General features: G+C 40.5%; 1 protein-coding gene across 2 annotated transcripts in view; it reads right to left on the bottom strand.

Annotated features, from left to right (window-relative positions):
* Positions 1 to 10,409: 10,409 nt before the first annotated feature.
* Positions 10,410 to 20,291, bottom strand: part of SEC63 (SEC63 homolog, protein translocation regulator) — a 66,751-nt gene continuing 56,869 nt past the window's right edge. For both annotated transcript variants that reach the window (XM_079779869.1, XM_079779870.1), the window contains 3 exons: positions 18,696 to 18,794; positions 13,660 to 13,764; positions 10,410 to 11,484 (listed from right to left, as the gene is read on the bottom strand). In XM_079779869.1, coding sequence (XP_079635995.1) covers positions 11,341 to 11,484; positions 13,660 to 13,764; positions 18,696 to 18,794 — 348 coding nt within the window. In that variant the 3' untranslated portion in view covers positions 10,410 to 11,340. The remainder of the gene's footprint in view (positions 11,485 to 13,659; positions 13,765 to 18,695; positions 18,795 to 20,291) is intronic.

Raw genomic sequence — 20,291 nt, 5'->3', positions numbered from 1 at the left:
ACAGGACACTCAAGTCCAATTTAAATTTCAGATAAACAAGGAATATTTTGATTTCCCAAAATATATTTTCATATTTATATTTAATATAAATATTGCATGGGGCACACGTATACACTAAAATATAACTTGTTGTCTATCTGAAACTCAAATTTCCCTCCGCATCCTTTTGTGTGTGCTAAGTCTGGCAGCCCTGTTCCCAAAGCAAGCCCCACACCGCTCAGAGGGACTGTGCTGGGCGCGTCCCAAGGAGGATTGCATTTACTGTGGGGGCAGCTGAATTACCCCCTGCTGGGGAGACCCTGCAAGTTCACCCGGTAACCCCTCTGAGGCACTGGACCAGGGTGGGGGTGCCTGGGACAGTGGCGGGGGCGGGGCTGTGGAGGCAGGGCGCCCGCCGGATCCCTCCGACGGAGGAACCCAACATTGAAATGGCAATGCCGTCCCAGGGGGCCGGTCCTGGGTGTGGGCGAAGGGGACCTGGTGAGGACTCGGGGTCGGTGAAGTAGCGGGTGCCCGGGCCGCCGTGGCTCTGGAGTGTCTGGGGCCCGGCGAGTGGCGGTGAGGTCGCCGGCGGAGATGGAGGATGGCAAAGGCGCCCCAGCCACACCCGCGCTGGTCGCGGGCTGTCCTCGTTCCCCGCCGGCCTGGTCTAGGCCACCTCCCGCCCCCTGGTGGCCACAACTGGAGACGCCACTCGCTCATTCAGTTCCCGGTTAGAATCCAGACACCGGGCCTGAGGGCCAGGACTTGGAGTGGGGGACGGGGGAGCGGGAGAGGGGTCCTGGGGGAGCGAGAGGGGGGTCCTGGGGGAACTAGTACTTCCTGAGGCTGAGAAGAGAGTGTTTTCACCTAAGACACCTCATTCACTATCTTCACGGACAAGGGAATCACAGGGATACATAGATGATAGATTAGATAGATAGATGATAGGTAGATAGATATAGGTAGATGATAGATGTAAATGGATAGACAGACAGATATAGGCTTAATAATCGGTTGTATAACTATAGATACAGCCCACTGGTTCTGTTTCTCTGCAGAACCCTGAGTAATTCAGTAACCCTGGGGCCTGGGGCCCAGCTCAGCCCAGACCCATCCTTCTCACTTACTCCAGAATCTGGCTCCATCAATACAACCTCTTGTCTTGTCAGTCTTTCTTATCCAATAGATCATTTCCTCCCACATAAGACACATTGCTGTTTCCTCCCATCTTAAAAAAAAATTAAAAAATCTTGATTTCAATGCTCATCCACTGGGGTTTTTGGTCCTCTTTGCAACAACATTCCTCTAAAGAGTTACCTATGCGGTCTGTCCCCCAGTTCTCTCCTCCCATTCTTTGTTTGCCTTTTTCTTGTGAAATGTAACACATATACCAAAAAAAATAGGGGTGGGGCGTAAAAATAGAAGCAGGCAGCTTAATGATTTATCTCAAAAATACCCTTGCTACAACCATCCAGGTAGAGAAATAGCAGGTTAGCAAGAGCACAGAAGCCTTCTCCACGCCCCTCCCACTGCCTACCCCTGTCTGCTCCAAAGGTATCCACCATCCTTTTACAAAAATCACCCCCTGACTTTACTGTTTTACGATCTAGGCATGCATTTCTTTAAAAAACAAACCAACAAACAAACAAAAAACACTGTACTTTAGTTTAACCTGTGTTGTTTTTTTAACTTTACTGGAATAATAAAAAACATCTATGTTTGGTTTATTTCACTCAATATTGTTTTGGTAAAATTCACCCATGTTGACATACATAACTGCATTTCATTTATTTTCATTACTTTATAGAATCGCATCCCAGCACTAGTTATCTATTGCTGCGTAACAAATTACCCCAAAAGTTAACAGCTTAAAAATTACATTTATTTATTTATTTATTTTAATATATATTTTTATTGATTTCAGAAAGGGAGAAGGAGAGATAGAAACATCAATGATAAGAGAGAATCATTGATTGGCTGCCTCCTGCACACCCCACAATGGGGATCAAGCCTGCAACCCAGGTATGTGCCGTAACCAGGAATCGAACCTATTACCTCCTGGTTCATAAGTAGACACTCAACCACTGAGCCATGCCAGCTGGGCAACACTGACATTTATTATCTCACCTATACTCTGAGAGTCAGGAGTCATTTGTGGCTTAGCTGGGTGTTCTGGCTTAGGATCTCTCATTGTAGTTGCAGTCAAGCTGTTGCCTGAGGTTGTCATCTCTGAAGACCTATCTAGGGCTGTGGGATCTACTTCCAAATTCACTCACACGGCTGTTCACAAGAAACTAGTTCCTCACCACTTGGGCCACTCCATAGGGCTGCTCATGTCATAGATTCCCCAGAGCCAAGAGTCCAAGAGAAAAAAAGAGAGAGCTCTCTCGCTTGTGAGAGAGCTCCCCAGATGGAAGCTGCAATGCCTTCTGTGTGTTACACTGTCACTTAATCTTAGGAGTGACACGCCATCACTGGCTATATGCGATCGATCACACAGACCTTCCTGGTCCAGTGTAGAAGGGGACCAGCCAAGGATGTGAGCGCCAGGAGAAAGTGTTCATTGGGGGCCATCTTGGAGGCTGCCAACCACAACCTTTGCATAAACACAGAAGAATGTATTTATCCATTGTACTCTCAGTCCACATTAGGTTGCTTCTAGTTTGGGGCCGTTATGAATAGAACATCTGTGAACGGTCTTGTACATGTCTATTGGTACACATGTGCATGCATTTCTGTTGGATAAATACCTAGAAGTGTCATTGCTAGGTCACTGCCTGTGCATAATGTCAACTTTAGTACCTAATGGCAAACTGTGTAACAAGTTGATATACAAATTTATAGTCCTCCCTGGAGTAGATAAAATTTCCAGTTGATATGAATCCTCAGTACCATTTGGTATAGTCAATCTTTTCAACTTCCGCCATTCTGGTGAGCATGTAGTGATAACTCACTGTGATTTTAATTTGCATGTCCCTGATGAAGAACAAGCTTGAACAGCTTTTCATATATTTTTTTTTGGGGGGGGTGGTTAAGATACGTTTTGTGAAGTAGTAGACCTGGAAGCACAGCAGTCAGACCCTCCTTCAAGGAGGTGGTCAGCAGACAGCCTTAGGCAGCAGCTCCTTTAGGGTCGGCCAGAGAACCACCTTGTCCAAGGTCACGCTGTTCCTGGGAGCCCCTGCCCTGACTGAGCAAGGCCACGTCAGCCTGACACGGGACACGTTAACAAGCAACATCACTCCTGAGCCACAGCAGATTGGCCCAGACTTAGCTAGGCCTACATCGAAGTTCAACTCCTTCCTCGGCCCACTCCTGCTTCCTCCCCTTTTTGTTCAGAATAAACATCGTGCACCACAAACTCCTTCTCAGGGTCTGCTTCTCAATGACCCAGCCACCTCTTAAGCCTATTGTCCATTTTCCTATTGAGTTGTCTTTTTTTTTTTTCCTTACCAATTTGTAGATTTTACTTAGTATGGATGGATTCAAGTGCTTTGTCAATTACATGTGTGGCAAATAGCTTCTCCTGCTCTGGGGCTTGCCTTGTTCATTGCTTTATTGTGTCTCCGAAAACCAGAAGCCCCTCATTTGGATGTAATTTAATTAATAATTAATCACATTATTTTTTTCCTTTTGAGACATGCCCTTTGTATCCTACTCTAAGGTCATGAAGAGATTGTCCTGTATTATATTCTAGCAGCTTTTATTGTTTTGTCTTTCAAATTTAGACTTAAAAGCCACCTGGAATTAACTGTTGTATAAGGCATGAGATGGGGGCCATATGTCATTTTCCCCCAGATGGATAGCCCATTGTCCCAGCACATTTTGAAGATGCCTTCCTCCCCCCACTGTTCTGTGTGCCAACTTGTTACATATATTATGTGAGTCTGTGCCCACGTGTGCGTCGGTTTCTGGATTCCCATTGGCCCCTTCGTCTGCTCTTGTCCCAATACCACAGTCATAATTCCCATTCTCTTTCAAGCCCACTCAGAGTGGGAGTGGGGCTTTTGTCTCCAGTTGTTCCACTGAAATTGCTCTTATGAAGATTAGCAACACCTCCTCTTGGCGAATCCAATGGTCGATTCTCAGTCCTCAGTTCGCTTGCCTTCTCAGCTGCAGTTGGCATTTATACTCACTTCTCACTGTCACAGCATCTTCTGGAACACCATTAGTTTTCCTCTGTGGGTGCAACTGGGAGTGCAATTCACTTCAAATCAGTTCTACACACACACACACACACACACACACACACACGTTCTCCACTCACACACACACATTCTCCACACTCACACATACAAGTTCTCCACACTCACACACATAAGCTCTGCACATTTACACACACACACACAAGCTCTACACACACACACACACACACACACACACACACACGCGCGCACACACAATTAACTTCCCACGACAATTCTACCCCATGGCAGTGGCTTGAAGACTAAAACCCAGGAATTTTGTTCCTATCCCTACATCCCAGCTCTGCTGATACTAACTAGGCTGCAGAGGGGGAGGGGGAGGCAGGCACTTGGTTCAATGGGATTACAAGCACCTACTAGCAAATGCAAAGAAAACTTTACAAATCACACTGAGATGGAGGAAGGCTTTCCTTGCTAGAGATTTTGTTCTCACTCTAAAACCTATTCTTCTTTTTAACACACTGACACATTCACAACCTCGGTTTCGGTATTAGCAAACCAAAACGCCATCTGAAATGCACTGCGCTTGCAGCGTCACTCCTGACATTTCGTGAGACACCCTGTCATTAAGTCAGCGCCCGAGAAGGATGTGGGGGTTTCCGTGTATAAAGAAATGATGCTCTGAATCCTAACACGACTGTCTCACTTACAAGTCTCAAAAGCACTTCACTGAAAATCACATCAATCCTTATAATTTCCATGATAATAGGCCTAGATCAGTGTTGTGAGGAGGGCTGGGGGAGATGGGGCAAGATCCTTGGGATCCTGAGACAAGGAGGAAGGGCAGCGTTCTGAATCAAGAGCTGGGGGAGCTGCAACTCCAAGACGCCAGGAAGGGGTGTCTTGCCTCTCCCTTCAACTCGGGGCCCCTCCTGATGCTCCCCATCTCTCTCTCTCATGTGTCAAGAAGAGGAGTTGTAGGCTTTGGGAGAATTTGGAAAGTGATGCACATCAGAGCCAGTGGCTGGAGTCCCAAGAATGTGGCACAAAATAAATGAAGTTGAGAAATTTGGGTGTGATTAATAAAGGAAGCAGGCTACTTTTGCAAAGACACAGGTGCAGACTGATGTAGAAATGAAAGAGGCTATAGTATTCCAGAAATATTAGTGAATATTGCCTTGAGAATCTGCAATATGGCTTAGAGGTCATGATTTTTAAAATCTCATTGAATTTTAGTCACATGCCTAATTTCTTATCAAAATATCAGCAAATTTGATTGCCCTCTCTATTCACCTGCATCATCTCTAAATAAATTTTCACAGCTAGAAACAAACAAATTTCCCCTCAAAAGATGGTCAGGTGTCAGCATGACTGTCCAGAAAAATATTTCAGAGGGTCTTCAGTTATTTCAACCAATGGGGGTTCCAAACACTCCCCGGCTTAGCAGCGTCTCAGGAAGGACAGGGCTAACGGAATGGCGACTCCCCGACCAGGACTCAGACTCACTGGAGGCAGACAATTGGTTTGTTGGGAAGAGCGTGGAGGATTGTTGTTTGGGGAAGGACAGGCTTTGGGGTTGAGGTTTTGGGGAGGGATGCAGAGAGCAATAATAATCTTTTATGGTTACAATATACAACAGTGTTCCCGTTTTAAACACCCTTTTTCCACTGTCATGCTGGACCAGTTTCAACTTGGAAAGTTCTGGGTATTTTTCAGTTGGTGAACTATCTTCATTTGTAATATAAAACTGTCTTGTCAACAAGGTAGAACATTCGTAAGAGGCTTACATGCACATTATTCTCCAGGACAATGACCTCGCTGGTCCTCTTTTTTTGCTAAAAAGAACTCAAGCTCTGTATTTCTTTGTAAATAGAGGTTCTATATATTTTGAACTCCAACTTTTGAGAGACAATTTCTCGTGGATAGCTCATGTTTCTGCACACAACTTTGCTTGCAGATCCTTTAAAAGATTAGGTTTTCTGAGCTCAAAATTCTTCAGCTGTGACACACACACACACACTGCATGTGCAGCACCCGCCTGGGCTAATCCACACACAACCCCCAATGGAACCTGGGGGTCAAGAGGAGCGGATGGGGAATGAAGTTCCCTCTCGGGCCTTCAGTGTCTCTGACCTGGGAGTCCCATCTTCTGCCAGTGTCGATGGCCCTGAGGTGGGTTAACTCATTAGCTTGCACAGAGTAAAAATCTCAGACCTCTCATAGCTCTTAAAAACATCCAAAAAATTTAAATTTGTAGAAAAAAAGGATTTCTTTGTCCTACCTGACTTCCTACCTCTCTCAAGAAAACAATCTAATACAGTTCTGAAACAATGAGCGAATATGGATTGTCTCCTGTGGTTTGTTGCAAAGGGACTTAATGTTTCCAGCCAGAAAACCGACAAGTGAATTGAATGTATTAAAGGACACACATAGGAAAGGAAACTGTTAGATAGGAATAACAGAGGTTAAAGGAAAAGGAAATAATCCTAGAATTCAGAAATATAAATGCATTAGAAAGCATGTCTTAATTGTGGTTCTTAGTCCCACAAGCTAAACCATTCTGTATTTCTGGAAAGTGCAGTCATATCGCCCTCTACTGGAACCACACTGAGAACTACAGGTAACAATTTGCAGTTGCTTTGTGGACTCTTCGCTCCTATGTGGCATCCGTTGCTGATATTATCCAGATTTAACCTCATGTAGCCAGACCTCGGAACCTCGGGTATTCAGACGTGAGAGGAACATAGCTCCCTTTGCAGACCCAGCTTGACAGGTTTTGCTGAACCACCTAGTGCTGAAGAGAGTAGATAGCCCTTACCACACTCACCTTTAATTTGTAGTAGTCACTGATTGTGGGGACCACTAACCGAGCTGCAGCCTTTGCTGGAAATCAACCCACCAGCCCTTCTGCCCTCACCTGCCCCACTTCCATTCCATGGGCCCCTCCCCTCTTCCAGTAACCCCCATCACCAAACCGACTCAGTTCCATCTCCAAAAGCATCACTTTGCTCTTGGGGCTACTGTAGGGATAGACACAGTGAATGCCAACCCTTCGACTTCAGCAGAGTAGCACAACTGTGAACTCAAATGGTGATTTGCCAAAGGTCCAAACCTTAATTTTAGCTTAAATGTCACCCTATCAGTACTTCAAACACAGCGTTTCCAAATGTTTTTACCATGCATTGACATCAGAAGGAATATATAATACACCAATAAAATGTATTATTTATTTATAAATTATATAAGTGTACAATTGAACAATATATTATGTACATTATAAAACACACAAAAATAGAAACTTTAAAGGATGAGATTAAATACAAACAACCACTTTAACATTTCCCCAGTGGACTGATCATCCCATGCCCTGCGATGTGCACCCCCACCTGAGACCACCACCCTCGAGCCTGCCAATGATTGCTGCATTTGGATTTTTAGCTCAGGTTACAAAAATGTACAAGATCACAGCTTTTTTTTAAAGTTTTGCAAAATAGCCCTAGCATCAAGTTTAAATATGTGAAGATGCTTAATGCTAACTTCTTAAGACGTATTTGGATTAATCACAACACAGCTGGTAAAATGTCACATTATGGTTCACTGTTAGGCTGTTTCACTTTAAGGCAGACTATAATAGGGGATTTCAAGGAGTTGAGTAAGAATATTTGGGAAGAAAAAATGCTTTAAAGAAACACACACAAACAAGGTCGAGGATTTGCTTTCTTTTTTAAGCCAATAAATAGCTAGCACCTAAAAATATAATCCCTCTGCCTACAGTGGAAAGACTGAAAAAAAGACATTCCAAACAACGGATATTAGCTAATGCTAAAGGATTAAAATAGATTGCCACACATCTGCCCCGATACTAGTGTCCTTAGGAACACAAATTCTTGCCCTGACTGGTTAGAGCACTGTCCTACACACCAAGGTCGCGGCCGTTACGGGATATACTGGAATCAACCAATGAATACATCAGTGGAATAACAAATCAATGTTTCTCTCTAAAATCAATAAATAAATAATGTTTTAAAAAAAGAAAATACAAATTATTTTCTTTTCATAGCCCCAGTATCCAATCACAGACCCAGGAACACAGACACTCAGTAAATAGACAATGAATGATGATCAACAATCCTCAAAAACTATTTGAAGTGCTGAATTACATTTGAAAGAAGAATTGTTGCTAAAGAACATTCCAGTATCTGGTTTTGGGTGGCTAAAGCAAATACCTGGGAAAAGATTGTGGTCAAGAATAATATGCTCAGCCCTGGCTGGGTGGCTGTACACAAAAAAGGTTGTGGGTTTGATGCCTGATCAGGGCAAATACCGAGGTTACGAGTTCAAACCCTGAACGGGGTACGTACAGGAGGCAGCTGATTGATGTTTCTCTCACTCTCAAATCAATACACATATCCTGGGGTGAGAAATAAGAATAATAATAATATGCTCAGAGCCTCATTACATTCAACACCTCCCTTCCCTTCCCCACCCTCCTCCCGCTCTACTTCCCCCAGGGCCTGAGCTTCCCACCACACAGTGGAGCAATTCGGATCCACAGGCTGGTCCTTCACCCCTCAGTGCAAGCCGGGAGAAATAGAACAGAACATTTGTTCGATACAACCTCATTCAATGTGCCCCTTAATTTTTAAAAATTGACCAAAAAATTTAAAGGGCTTTGAGATTGAGTTATACACATAGAAGACAGCGTGGGGCCTCAAGTTTTATAACCCTAACATGTACAACTGCTAGACTTTTAATTGTGGTTTCCTCTTGGGAGAGTTTAATAGGTACTTCACCAATTACAAAGATATTATGCAACTTAATTTCATAATATTTCACTTTGTATACACACACTGAGTGTTTTCATCTATAAGTTCATGTATCCTGATGACAAAATGTCACTTTCTTGATGGGAACAAAAACGGGAACTACACTCAATAAGGGTTTTCATTAGATTAAATGCAAACCAGGGTAAGTTTAAGTCGGTTCTTAAATCTCAGTCAAGAGAAAGAAAAATGGGACGCAGAGTTTCCAGACTTGCTGGAAAGATGAGAACCATAACCCGAAGGCTCAAGCCTTTCATTACTGTGGTATGGACTCATTAGAGGAAAATGTACTTATTTTATGGGGAAGTACATATACAGGGTGGGGCAAAAGTAGGTTTATAGCCGTGAGTACATGGAACAGAGTTTATTATTGTATTATTTATTAATTATTGCATTATTTTCCATATGAACAGCTGTAAGCCTACTTTTGCCCCACCCTTTATATCACCAGAAGGGCAAAGGAATAACGAGTGGTGGGTTGAAGTGATGCTGTTTTGGTAAGCGCTGTGGGGAGTTACTGGGTTGTGAAATCATCCTTACTAGAGTCAAACAGAAAGAAGCCAGTTATTTCAATAAACTGATAAAGCCTCTTTAAGAGAAAATAGCCACTAGAATAGAAATTCCTTTCTTGGAAAGAATTTTTCAAGAGAACCATGACATATGCATGTTACACAGTTTGGTTTGCTCACTTTGCCTTCACGCCACATGCTTTCTCCAGCCTCCCCTTTCACTGACGCTAGAGGCTGGCTCACTCCCTTCCACCACCACCAGCTGCCTCCCCTGACACCGGAGCTTCCCAGTAAAACCTGACTCAAAAATTAAACCCATTCCTGACTTGCAAAATGAAACAAATCCTCAGTGGCACTCCTGCCTGCCAAGGAAGGGTCTCACACCTTTAAAAAGAAAAACAGGTGATGGAAGTTCCAATGGAAAAGCTACTTTCACTATATCTCAGAGAATACCACATCCTTAATTTAGAACCCCCAAAAAATTCATGTTTCTGGTAATTTTCAAGTTTTATTTCCAATTACTGCAGTAACAAAATACCAGTACTAATTCTGCATGAAAGTGGCAAACTTTTAAATACACAAGGTCACAAATTAGTATTCCGATAGTACTTTGGCCTATGAAGATTTTGATAGGAGAGTATTATTACAATCAGTCCTGTAATATTAGAAACTTATGCTGCCTCCATACCTAGTCATAAAAATATTCATCTTACTTCAACGATTCATCACGTATACATTCCTACTCTTTATAAGCACTCTCCTTCTAGGATGCAGTGTGAGAGGGAAATTCCTCCCATTCATGGGTTTTTCTATGGTATGTATATAGAAAGAGCAGTCACTTCAGCAGTAATGTACAATATTAAATTTTTAGTTGGAAAATAAAAGAATTATTATTATCCTATTATATCCTTTCTCTGGGAGTAAAAAGACACACACCATTACAAACGTAAAACGAGTCAAACTTCTATTTTATTGACAGGAGTCCAAAATGAATACAAAAAATGCCTCCTTTGCATTTATATATTTTTTTCCTTAAAAGGCTTGTGATAGAATCAGGTAGATTAAAAGCTAAGAATGTGTTTCAGCTTTTATAATGAACCTTTAAAAAAAGGTTTATTAACGTAAGTCACCACATCAGAGAACATATGGTCCCACAATCATTTTTAGATCTATAGCTTACAAAAAGAACTAGATCCTGCATTGATCTGCTCAAATAGAGGCTTAAAAATGTTTTAAGCCATTAAAAGCCATTTTTATAGTCTGTCTATTAATTCTGGGAAATTAAGAAAGGAAAATCCCAAAATGTAGCCCTCTATTTAATGTGGAATGTGAGCGAATGCCAACTTATGATGACAGCTAAAAATAAAAAGTTTAAAGCTATAAATGGAACTGTGATAAATAATCTTGTATCACTGCAAAATGTCAATAAATGAATGATAGCGCTTACCAAGATTAAAACTTGAGCAGATGTTACTTAAAACATAGTTGTGATGTTTATCATACTTTAATGTTTGCTAAAACTAAAACTGAACAAAGAAGTTGCTCATTTATAGACTGTTTTTCATGTACTTTTTCTTTTACTGGGACCATAAATTGATCAGATAATACATAGCCCACACTTCTGGACGTTATAACAAAGGGTTTATTATCATTTGCAGATGAAGTAAATGCACCCTCCCATACTTGAAAGGCTTAACAAGCCTTACGCATTTTTTCAGACTGTACCAAGGCACCAGCACTTCCTAAGTTATATTATGCACCCATTTCTAGGAAAGAATACCTCCCTCAACATCAGTTCTGCACTGTTTCTGGTTTATTATACACTTCCAAAACAGCAAAAATTTGCAAACATGTGCAAATATGGTCCATTTGTAGTCCTGCTTAGTCATCATCTTCCTCTTCTTCTTCCTCTTCCTCAAAGCTATCTTCAAAGCCCTCGCTGTCCTCCTGGTCTTCATCCCCCTCTATTGCTGTATCCCACTGTGGGTGATTTTCTGGCACAGGCTTAGCCTCATGAACTTCCAACTATAAAGAAGAATTAAATGTAGACAACAGAAATGTTGATAGGCATAACTGATTTAAAAAAAAAAAAAGGTTTTCTTTGACCAAAGCATTTATAAATAACTAGAGGCCCGGTGCATGAATTCGTGCACCAGTGGGGTCCCTCAGCCTAGCCTGCGGGATCTGGCCAAACCCAGCTCTCCGACATCCCCCGAGGGGTCCCGGATGGCAAGAGGATACAGGCCTGGCTGAGGGACCCCACTGATGCATGATCAGGGCCGGAGAGGGACACAAGAAGTTGGCCAGCCAGGGAGGGACCACGGGAGGACTCCAGGGCATGTCCAGCCCATCTCGCTCAATCCCAATCGGCTGGACCCCAGCAGCAAGCTAACCTACCAGTCAAGAGCATCTGCCCCCTGGTAGTCAGTGCACATCATAGCGACTGGTTGACCAGTCAACTGTCTGCCCCCTGGTGGTCAGTGCATGTCATAGCCAACGGTTGAGCAGCCTCAGCATATCATTAGCATATTACACTTAGATTGGTTGAATGGACCACCAGACACTTAGCATATTAGGCTTTTATTATATAGGACTAGATTTTATGGTCATAACTCTAAATTTGAAGTATTCATTTAGAACATTCATTCATCCCAAAAATAAGAAGGTAAGTCTACTAACATGTAAATGTAGTTAAATTTGTTTGATAGTTTGATTTTATAAAAGCTATACTATTTATTCTGTGGCATGAAAGATTAATAATTGTGATTCCTGAGCAAGAACAATGAGTGATGTCTTCATGTCTTCTGCTGAGGGAAAAAAACTCAAATGTGACTTTCAAAGATGTATTTTGTAGCCTCCAGACTCATGAAGTAAAAGTCTACAGCCAATGGAAAGACATATGGTACCCTTGTGGGAAAAGAGGTGTGCCTTTACTGGCTCCCTTTACTCTGGGACTCTAGTCCACATGAAATGATACTGCAGCACAATCTTCCTAAGCCAACAGAATGCTTTCATAAAAACCTGCAGCGAAACAGTAAAGACTAAGGGGAGTGTGGTTCAAATGACACTTACACAGAGTATATGCTCTAAAATGCTAAAGAATAAATTACTTTCAAAATTAATAAACACCATTTTTATATACCAATAATGAACCATCAGAAAGGGAAACGAAGAAAACAATCCCATTTACAACTGCATCAAAAAAAATAAAATAAAATACCTAAGAATAAATTTAACCAAGGATGTAAAAGACCTGACTCAGAAAATTATAAGACACTGAAGAAAGAAACTGAAGAAGATACAAATTAAGTGGAAGCACATACTATGTTCATAAATAGGAAGAATTAACATCATTAAAATGTCCATATAAGAAATCTATAGAATCAATGCAATTCCTATCAAGATACCAATGGCATATTTCACAGAACTAGAATAAATATTCAAAAAATGAATATGGAACAGCTGTCCATGAGGAAACTCCTAGTGATGGGGTCTTTAAAGGGTAGCTTTTACTGTTCTGTTTATTCTACACAATTGCTGTCACTTAGAAGTCCCCACTATGAGCTCTTAGTCTCTGTGCTAAATATTTTACATACTTTATTTTGACAACGTTGAACTTTATCTGAGCAACCCCAGTTGAGAAATTCCCTTCTTTTGTGTTCTGGGAGATGGCTAAGTGTAAAGGATCTTCTGCCCTCTCAAATGCCAAGGTAGGACCATCTCCATCTTTCCTCATCACCTCCATAAAACTTGAGGATGACACCCTTGTGTATTGAGAGACCCTTCCTTTTGATAAAATGAACCTTTTCCCTATTACAGTAACCTAAATAATCTCCTTAAAAAAAAGAAAAATTAATAAACAGGCCAAGAGAATCTGCGGGAAAACACATACCCTTTTCTAAAGAAAACAGAAACCCTATAAAGTTACAGCACATTAAAAGGTATCACTTAAGTAATTTATAATCAAGATTCTAAATTATTACAGTAATTTATATTTAAGATCCTAAATCGTTAACACCCCTTTAACTCATCAAATTCGGTTTATTACTGAAAGAATAGTCCATCAAATGTATCATATATAAAGTATGAGATGAACTCTTTTTCCATTACTCTACATTTTAAAACTAGAAATGCTTCCCTAGTATATTAAGTACTTCTTCAAATAAACAACCACATTTACTGAAGAGTCACTATTCTTACCTTCAAAGGTTTTATCTGATCCAAACCCATATAGGAGTCTGATCTCAAAAACACTGTATACTGGTAATTTCCAGGCTTGCCTGGTGCAGGAAACTTCAGTTCTACCTGGAAGAAAAATTAGCACTTAAAATCTGTATCTTGAGGAATGGAAAAAACACCACGCACTCCTAAAATTCCTTCACCAGAGTATTTGATAACTAGGTGTTTACTCACATGACAGCCTAACAAATGCTACAAAAGTTCTAACAGCAAATATGTATATGATACTTATGTCATACATTATATATACTATACAAAAGGGAATAAAATTATGCAGAATTGATGGGGTTAATTTGTATCGCCATAATTTAAGAAAGTATATTTAAAGCAACAAAGTTCTTTGTTGACCATCACAACTTGAAGAAATGAAGTAGGTAGGGTATAAAAGTAAAATTAATGAAATGCTGAAATAAAGACTTCACCAGAAAGGTAATAATTCTTGCCAAATTTACTTATTTCTAAGATAAATGCTGTGAAATAATAGAATATATAAATATATTGGTCCCTGCTGTTGGTTCCTGGCACAGAGCTCCTCAAATCCCTATAATTTACTAAGTGACAAGCATACTAGAAGCATCTTTTGTTCTAATATTTGCTCTCTGACCCTGGATCGTAATCCCTTGGAATTTCCTGGGTGATCGGAATGTTTTGTTCTAATGAGGTGACTTCTGGTGGACTCCTAGGTAAGAACTGGTCACCAGAAAGACAAGCCATGATTAGAGAAGCTTAAAACTTTCAGTCTTCCACCCCATTCTCCAGAGAAGGGCTGGAAATTGAGTTAATGATCAATCACTCCTACATGATGAAGCCTACATAAAAATTCCCAAACAAGAGGTTCAGAGACCTTCCGAGATTGTCAACATATGGAGGTGCTGGGAGAGTGTATACTCAGAAAGAGCATGAAAGCTCCATGCCCCTTCCCACATACCTTTCTTATGTATCTCTTGCATATGGATGTTCATTTATATTCTTTATCATATTTTTTATAACAAAACTAGAGGCCCAGTGCACGAAATTCGTGCACAGGGGTGTGTGTCCCTCAGCTCAGCCTGCACCCTCTCCAATCTGGGACCCCTTGGGGGATATCTGACTGCCCACAGAAATCGGGCCTAAACTGGTAGTCAGACATCCCTCTCACAATCCAGGACTGCTGGCTCCCAACTGCTCGCCTGCCTGCCTTCCTGATTGCCCCTAACCGCTTCTGCCTGCCAGCCTGATCACCCCCTAACCACTCCCCTGCCAACCTGATTGATGCCTAACTGATCCCCTGCCAGCCTGATTGCCCCTAACTGCCCTCCCCTGCAGGCCAGGTCACCCCTAACTGCCCTCCCCTGCAGGCCTGGTCACACCTAACTGTTCTCCCCTGCAGGCCTGGGTCCCCCCCAACTGCCCTTCCCTGCAGGCCTGATCGCCCCCAACTTCCCTCCTCTGCTGGCCTGGTCACCCCTAACTGCCCTCCCCTGAAGGCTTGATCGCCTCCAACTGCCCTCCCTTGCAGGCCTGGTCCCTCCCAACTGCCCTCCCCTGCTGGCCTGATTGCCCACAACTGCCCTCCCTTGCAGGCCTGGTCCCTCCCAACTGCCCTCCCCTGGTGGCCATCTTGTGTCCACATGAAGGCGGCCATCTTGTGTGTTGGAGTGATGGTCAGTTTGCATATTACTGTTTTATTAGATAGGATGGTACACGTGTTTCCTTGAGTTCTGTTAGCCATTCTGGAAAATTACTGAACCCAGGGAGGGAGTCATGGGACCCTGATTTTTAGCCATTTGGTGAGAAGTACAGGTGACAACCTGGGACTTGTGAGTGGCACCTGAAGTGGGAAAGTGGGGGACAGCAGTCTTGTGGGACTGAGCTTAGCCTGTGAGATCTGACATTATCCAGGTAGATAGTGTCAGCATTTAGTTAAACTGTAGGACACTTAGCTGGTATGACAGAGAATTGCTTGGCGTGGGGGGCGAACCAACACATCTGTGTCAGAAGTGTTGTGAGGTTGTTAGTAATGTGATTGAGTAAAGTAGAAACACAGGAGAAGTTGCGTTTTTCCTTTACAAATGCTCAATGCCTTAAAAGGTCAAGAAGATATTTTATTTCCTATCAAATAATAAACTTCAAATATAGAGTTACAAAGTCTTAGAAGTTTCAATTCTACTTGGACAAAGGAAGAATACATATTTAAGATAACATTTGGAATTTCTGATTATTTGCCTCCAATCTCCAAAATTCAGATTTTGTAGGCAAGATTATATATTACAATATGCCATTAAGCCCCAACTGGGTAGCTCAGTTGTTTAGAGCATCATGAGGATACATCAAGGTTGTGGGTTCGATCTCCTGTCAGGGCACATATAAGAATTAACCAATGAATGCTTAAATAAATGAAACAACAAACTGATGTCTATGTCTCTCTCTCCCTCTCTTCTTTCTCTCTACTTTAGAAAATTAATTGTAAGGCTAAAAGCAAGACACCCATGAAAAACACACAAGGTGTCAAAACAAGCCAGAGGAAAATCATTTGGGCAAAAAATGAAATAGGATCCCAAGTCAAATTTATAGAAAATATTCCTTTATTAACTTTTGGTCGAGAATATGTTTGTATATTTTCAGAAAACAACTCCGAGACCATGTGGATTCCAGCAACAGAGAGCAATCGACAGGACTACTCCAGCCATGAAGACAGAAGAGAAGCAGTCCAGAGATGGAAGACGCTGACGTGGCCTTCCCATACTAGCAGTTAGCAGCTGTGCATCACTGCAGGTTGCCCAGGACCAAACCAGAGAGAGTCGGACCTGCATTACCACCATTTGTCCACCATCTAGAACTGTAATGTCAGTGCTGACATGTACACATAAGGAACTGTTGGACATTGAAATTGGGTCTCAAAAGAACTGTTGGCCCAGAAAGAAACTCACTACAGACTGATTCATTTGCCTTTCAGCATAACCATTATTGCTTGTCTCATTTTCGGTTCTTATAAGTGTATTTCTAATAGCACATGATCTCACTCATCTAGGGGAAATGATGAACAACATAGACTGATGAACAAGAACAGACCCAGAAAAAAGGAGGCATGGATCAGACTGTCGGGCCTCAGAGGGAGGGGAGGGGGAGGGTGGGGGTAAAGGGGAGAGATCAACCAAAGGACTTGTATGCAAGCATATGAGCCTAACCAGCGGTTAAGGACAACAGGGGGATGGGGGCATGTGTGGGGAGGGGTGTGGGATGGGAATGGGGGGATGAGGACAAATATGTGATACCTTAATCAATAAAGAAATTTAAAAAAATAAAATAAAATAAAAAAATAAAAATCAACTTAAAAATTATTTTTAAAATCTTTAAAAATATGCCATTAATACAAACTAGAAAAATATGATGGGAGAACCTTTTTTCTTTTATTATTGATCTCACAGTTTGGTCTTCCTAACAACTAAAATACAAAGACCTAAAAATAATAAAAGAAAAATTACTTAATCCCATTATTAAAAAACTCCAAATAAATAAATGGGTAAGCAAATATGTATAATTTTGCTTGGTAAAAACAATCGTAATAGTAAAACAAACTGGGGAGAAACATTTGCAATACATATAACAAAGGGTTGTTTTCATAATATTAAAAAAAAATTCTAAAACCAATTAAAAGACCAATAACCTCACAAAAAAGAATAGTCACAAACAGATACAAAATGAAATACAATTCAAACACCCTGATTTTCAATCTTCAGATTCACTCATTAAAACTACACTGAATACAACCAGCATAGTAAAAATTGATGCATGCAAGAATCATCAATGTATGCTACAATGAGTAAGAAATTGTTGAAGAACAGGATAGTCACATGGTACCCAAGTATCACCCCCAGGTTAGAAAAAAAAAAATAGCTTTCACAACAGAGAAAAGCTTTAACTAAATGATCAACCATAATATCAGCAATATGGGAAGAACTGATACATTTGTGCCCCTGATGTGATGCACTAAGGTTACAGCATCTGAGTAGTATTTTGGCCAAAAATGTTTAAAATGAATATAACCATAAGTAACTAATGAGACAAATTCAACGAAGGGATAGTCTACAAAATGCCTTGCCTAGACTCTTCAAAAATATCAATGGCATGAAAAATTGAAAAAGAAAAAGGCCAAGGAAGTTTCTTAAAGAAGAATGACAACCAAACGTAATACATGATCCTTGATTATAACCTGAATTTAAAAACTAAACTAGCCCTAGCCCACGTGGTTCAGTGGTTAGAACTTCAGCCCTCGCACCAAAGGCTCAATTCCCAGTCAAGGGCACATACCTGAGTTGCAGGCTCAATTCCCAGTCAAGGGCACATACCTGAGTTGCAGGTTCCATCCCAGACCCCAGTCAAGGTGTGTGCAGGAGGCAACCAATCAATGTGTCTCTCTCACATCGATGTTACTCTCTCCTCTCTCTATTCCCCTCCGCCCTCCCTTCTACTCTCTAAAAAGCAATGGAAAAAATATCCTCACTCCTTGGGTGAGGAGTAGGAAAAAAAAAAAAATCAAGAATAAAAAAGAAAAGCGTTCCCAAGAGGTAAAATAGATTCATCACAACAGTGGCCAATGCCACATAATCAAAAATTGCACACTGAAAATCTAATCACCCATTCTTACATTTGTTTTTAGGAAAGGTATATATCTTAGCACTAATCTAATAAGAATAAAAAATCATACATTTTTGTACAATACAATGAAATACTAGAGAGAAGGAAAGGTATACGTTCTTAGACACAGTGAAAACTTCCAAAAATAAGTTGAAAACAAGTTTTTTCAAAGACTGACCAAGTTGTTTACCTTAGCCATTCAAACTTTATAAATTTTAAATGACCTTCCCCCAGTAGACATCAGAGAATAGTTTAAAATGTCTTAAAATGCAATAAGCCAAATATGATAAACTGTTTTCTAAAAACAAATTTTATGAAGCAGCATGATGATGAGATGCTGTGCATTTGTAAAAACTAAAATACTATAATTGGATAGTTACCTCTTCTGTATCTTTTAGTGTACACACATGATATGGCATAGATATTAATGTCTGCTCCTTCCTATCTGCAATATAAAGCCACCACCATTCTTGTTTTTCCTGCAAATGAAAAAAAAAAAAGAATATAAATAATCAGAAAAAACTAGAGTTTTGCCTTGTTTCAATTAAGAGGTATTATTCTTGTTTTATTCATTGTTGTACTGTACAAAATAGATGTATAACAAATATTTACTGAACAAATAAAATTTTCTTATCCATTTGTAGATCTGCTCTCCAAAAGAATTTTGTATCGAAGTTTGGGGTTTCCAATGGCCCCTTAGGCCCTATCAATGGGCCTCTGTATTAATCTTAAGAAAACTAAAAAAAATAAAATATTCTAAAAAGAAAACAGTATAAACTATTACAATAGCATCTAGCAAATAATCTTAGAAATCTCAGCTAATAATAAGCAAAAGTCAGAAAGTAGGAGTGGAAGAGACTTGGGCAACCAAATGAGAAATCAATAAATTGAAACACATTACTCATAAGAGACCACCTTGAAATCTAAGAGTCTATTTATACCTTTCACTGCACATGATTTTCATATTAATAAGTTCAGCATTTTTAGGTGTACTTCATAAAAGATTAGGTTAGGAACAGAAAAGGAGCTGGGTAAAAAAAAACAAAAAAAAAAACACCTGTCACCAGAAAGCATAGCAGGGACATCAGGGAGAACCAACAGAGACAGAAAAACTTAAAGAAAAAAAAAAAAAGACGACGAAGCAGCCTGGAAGCACTTAACTCCAGTCTGCTCAGTTATCATCACTATATTACCGTACATCGGTGATTGTTTAGTCATCTGCTTAGGAAAGATATCTTTCTAAAATAGCTTAAAAAATGTTTTGGAGCCAACAATAAAATAAACTCTAGAATATTCTAAATACATAACCAAAACAACAACAGACTATTCTAAATTCTCAATCATCCAAAAGAAGGCTAAAAAAAGTAACTTTTGACTAGTACTGAAGTTTCATAGGAAAAATGTTTGTGTTTAAGACAAAATCACTTGCACTTCCCATTTTATTTTAACCATGAGGCATTAAAATTAAAAGCTCTTTTGTTTAAATGACTTTAACAACAAAGTAATACAACATTAATAAACAGAATAAATAAATCACAAGTACATGATTAACCCATCCTCAGCTTAACCTGAGGGTTAGGATGACCACAACAGGTATATGTGTATGTATATAAGTTTGTCTGTGTGTTTTGCACACACAAAGTGGGTAAAAACGTAATTGCCTGAAAGTGGAGTATTAATACCTGGGCTTTGTGGGCCATAGAGTCTGTTTTAACTACTCAACTCTGCCATTGTAGCAGGACAAGAATGAATGTGGCTGTGCTCCAGTAAAACATTTACAATAAAACTTTATTCACAAGAGCGGGAGGGAAGCAGATCTGTCTGCACACTGCAGTTTGCCAATTATGTTTTAAAGCCACACAGGCCTGGATTATTTCACTTTTCTAACCATTGCTTTTCTCTTCTGTTAAATGATGAGTGCCTACCTCAGGCTGTGTAGTAAAGATGAACTGAGATCATACAAGTAAAATATGTTA

This window comes from Cnephaeus nilssonii, assembly GCF_951640355.1.
Source record: "Cnephaeus nilssonii genome assembly, chromosome: 9".
NCBI lineage: Eukaryota > Metazoa > Chordata > Mammalia > Chiroptera > Vespertilionidae > Cnephaeus > Cnephaeus nilssonii.
This window is presented reverse-complemented; position numbering and strand designations above follow the sequence as displayed.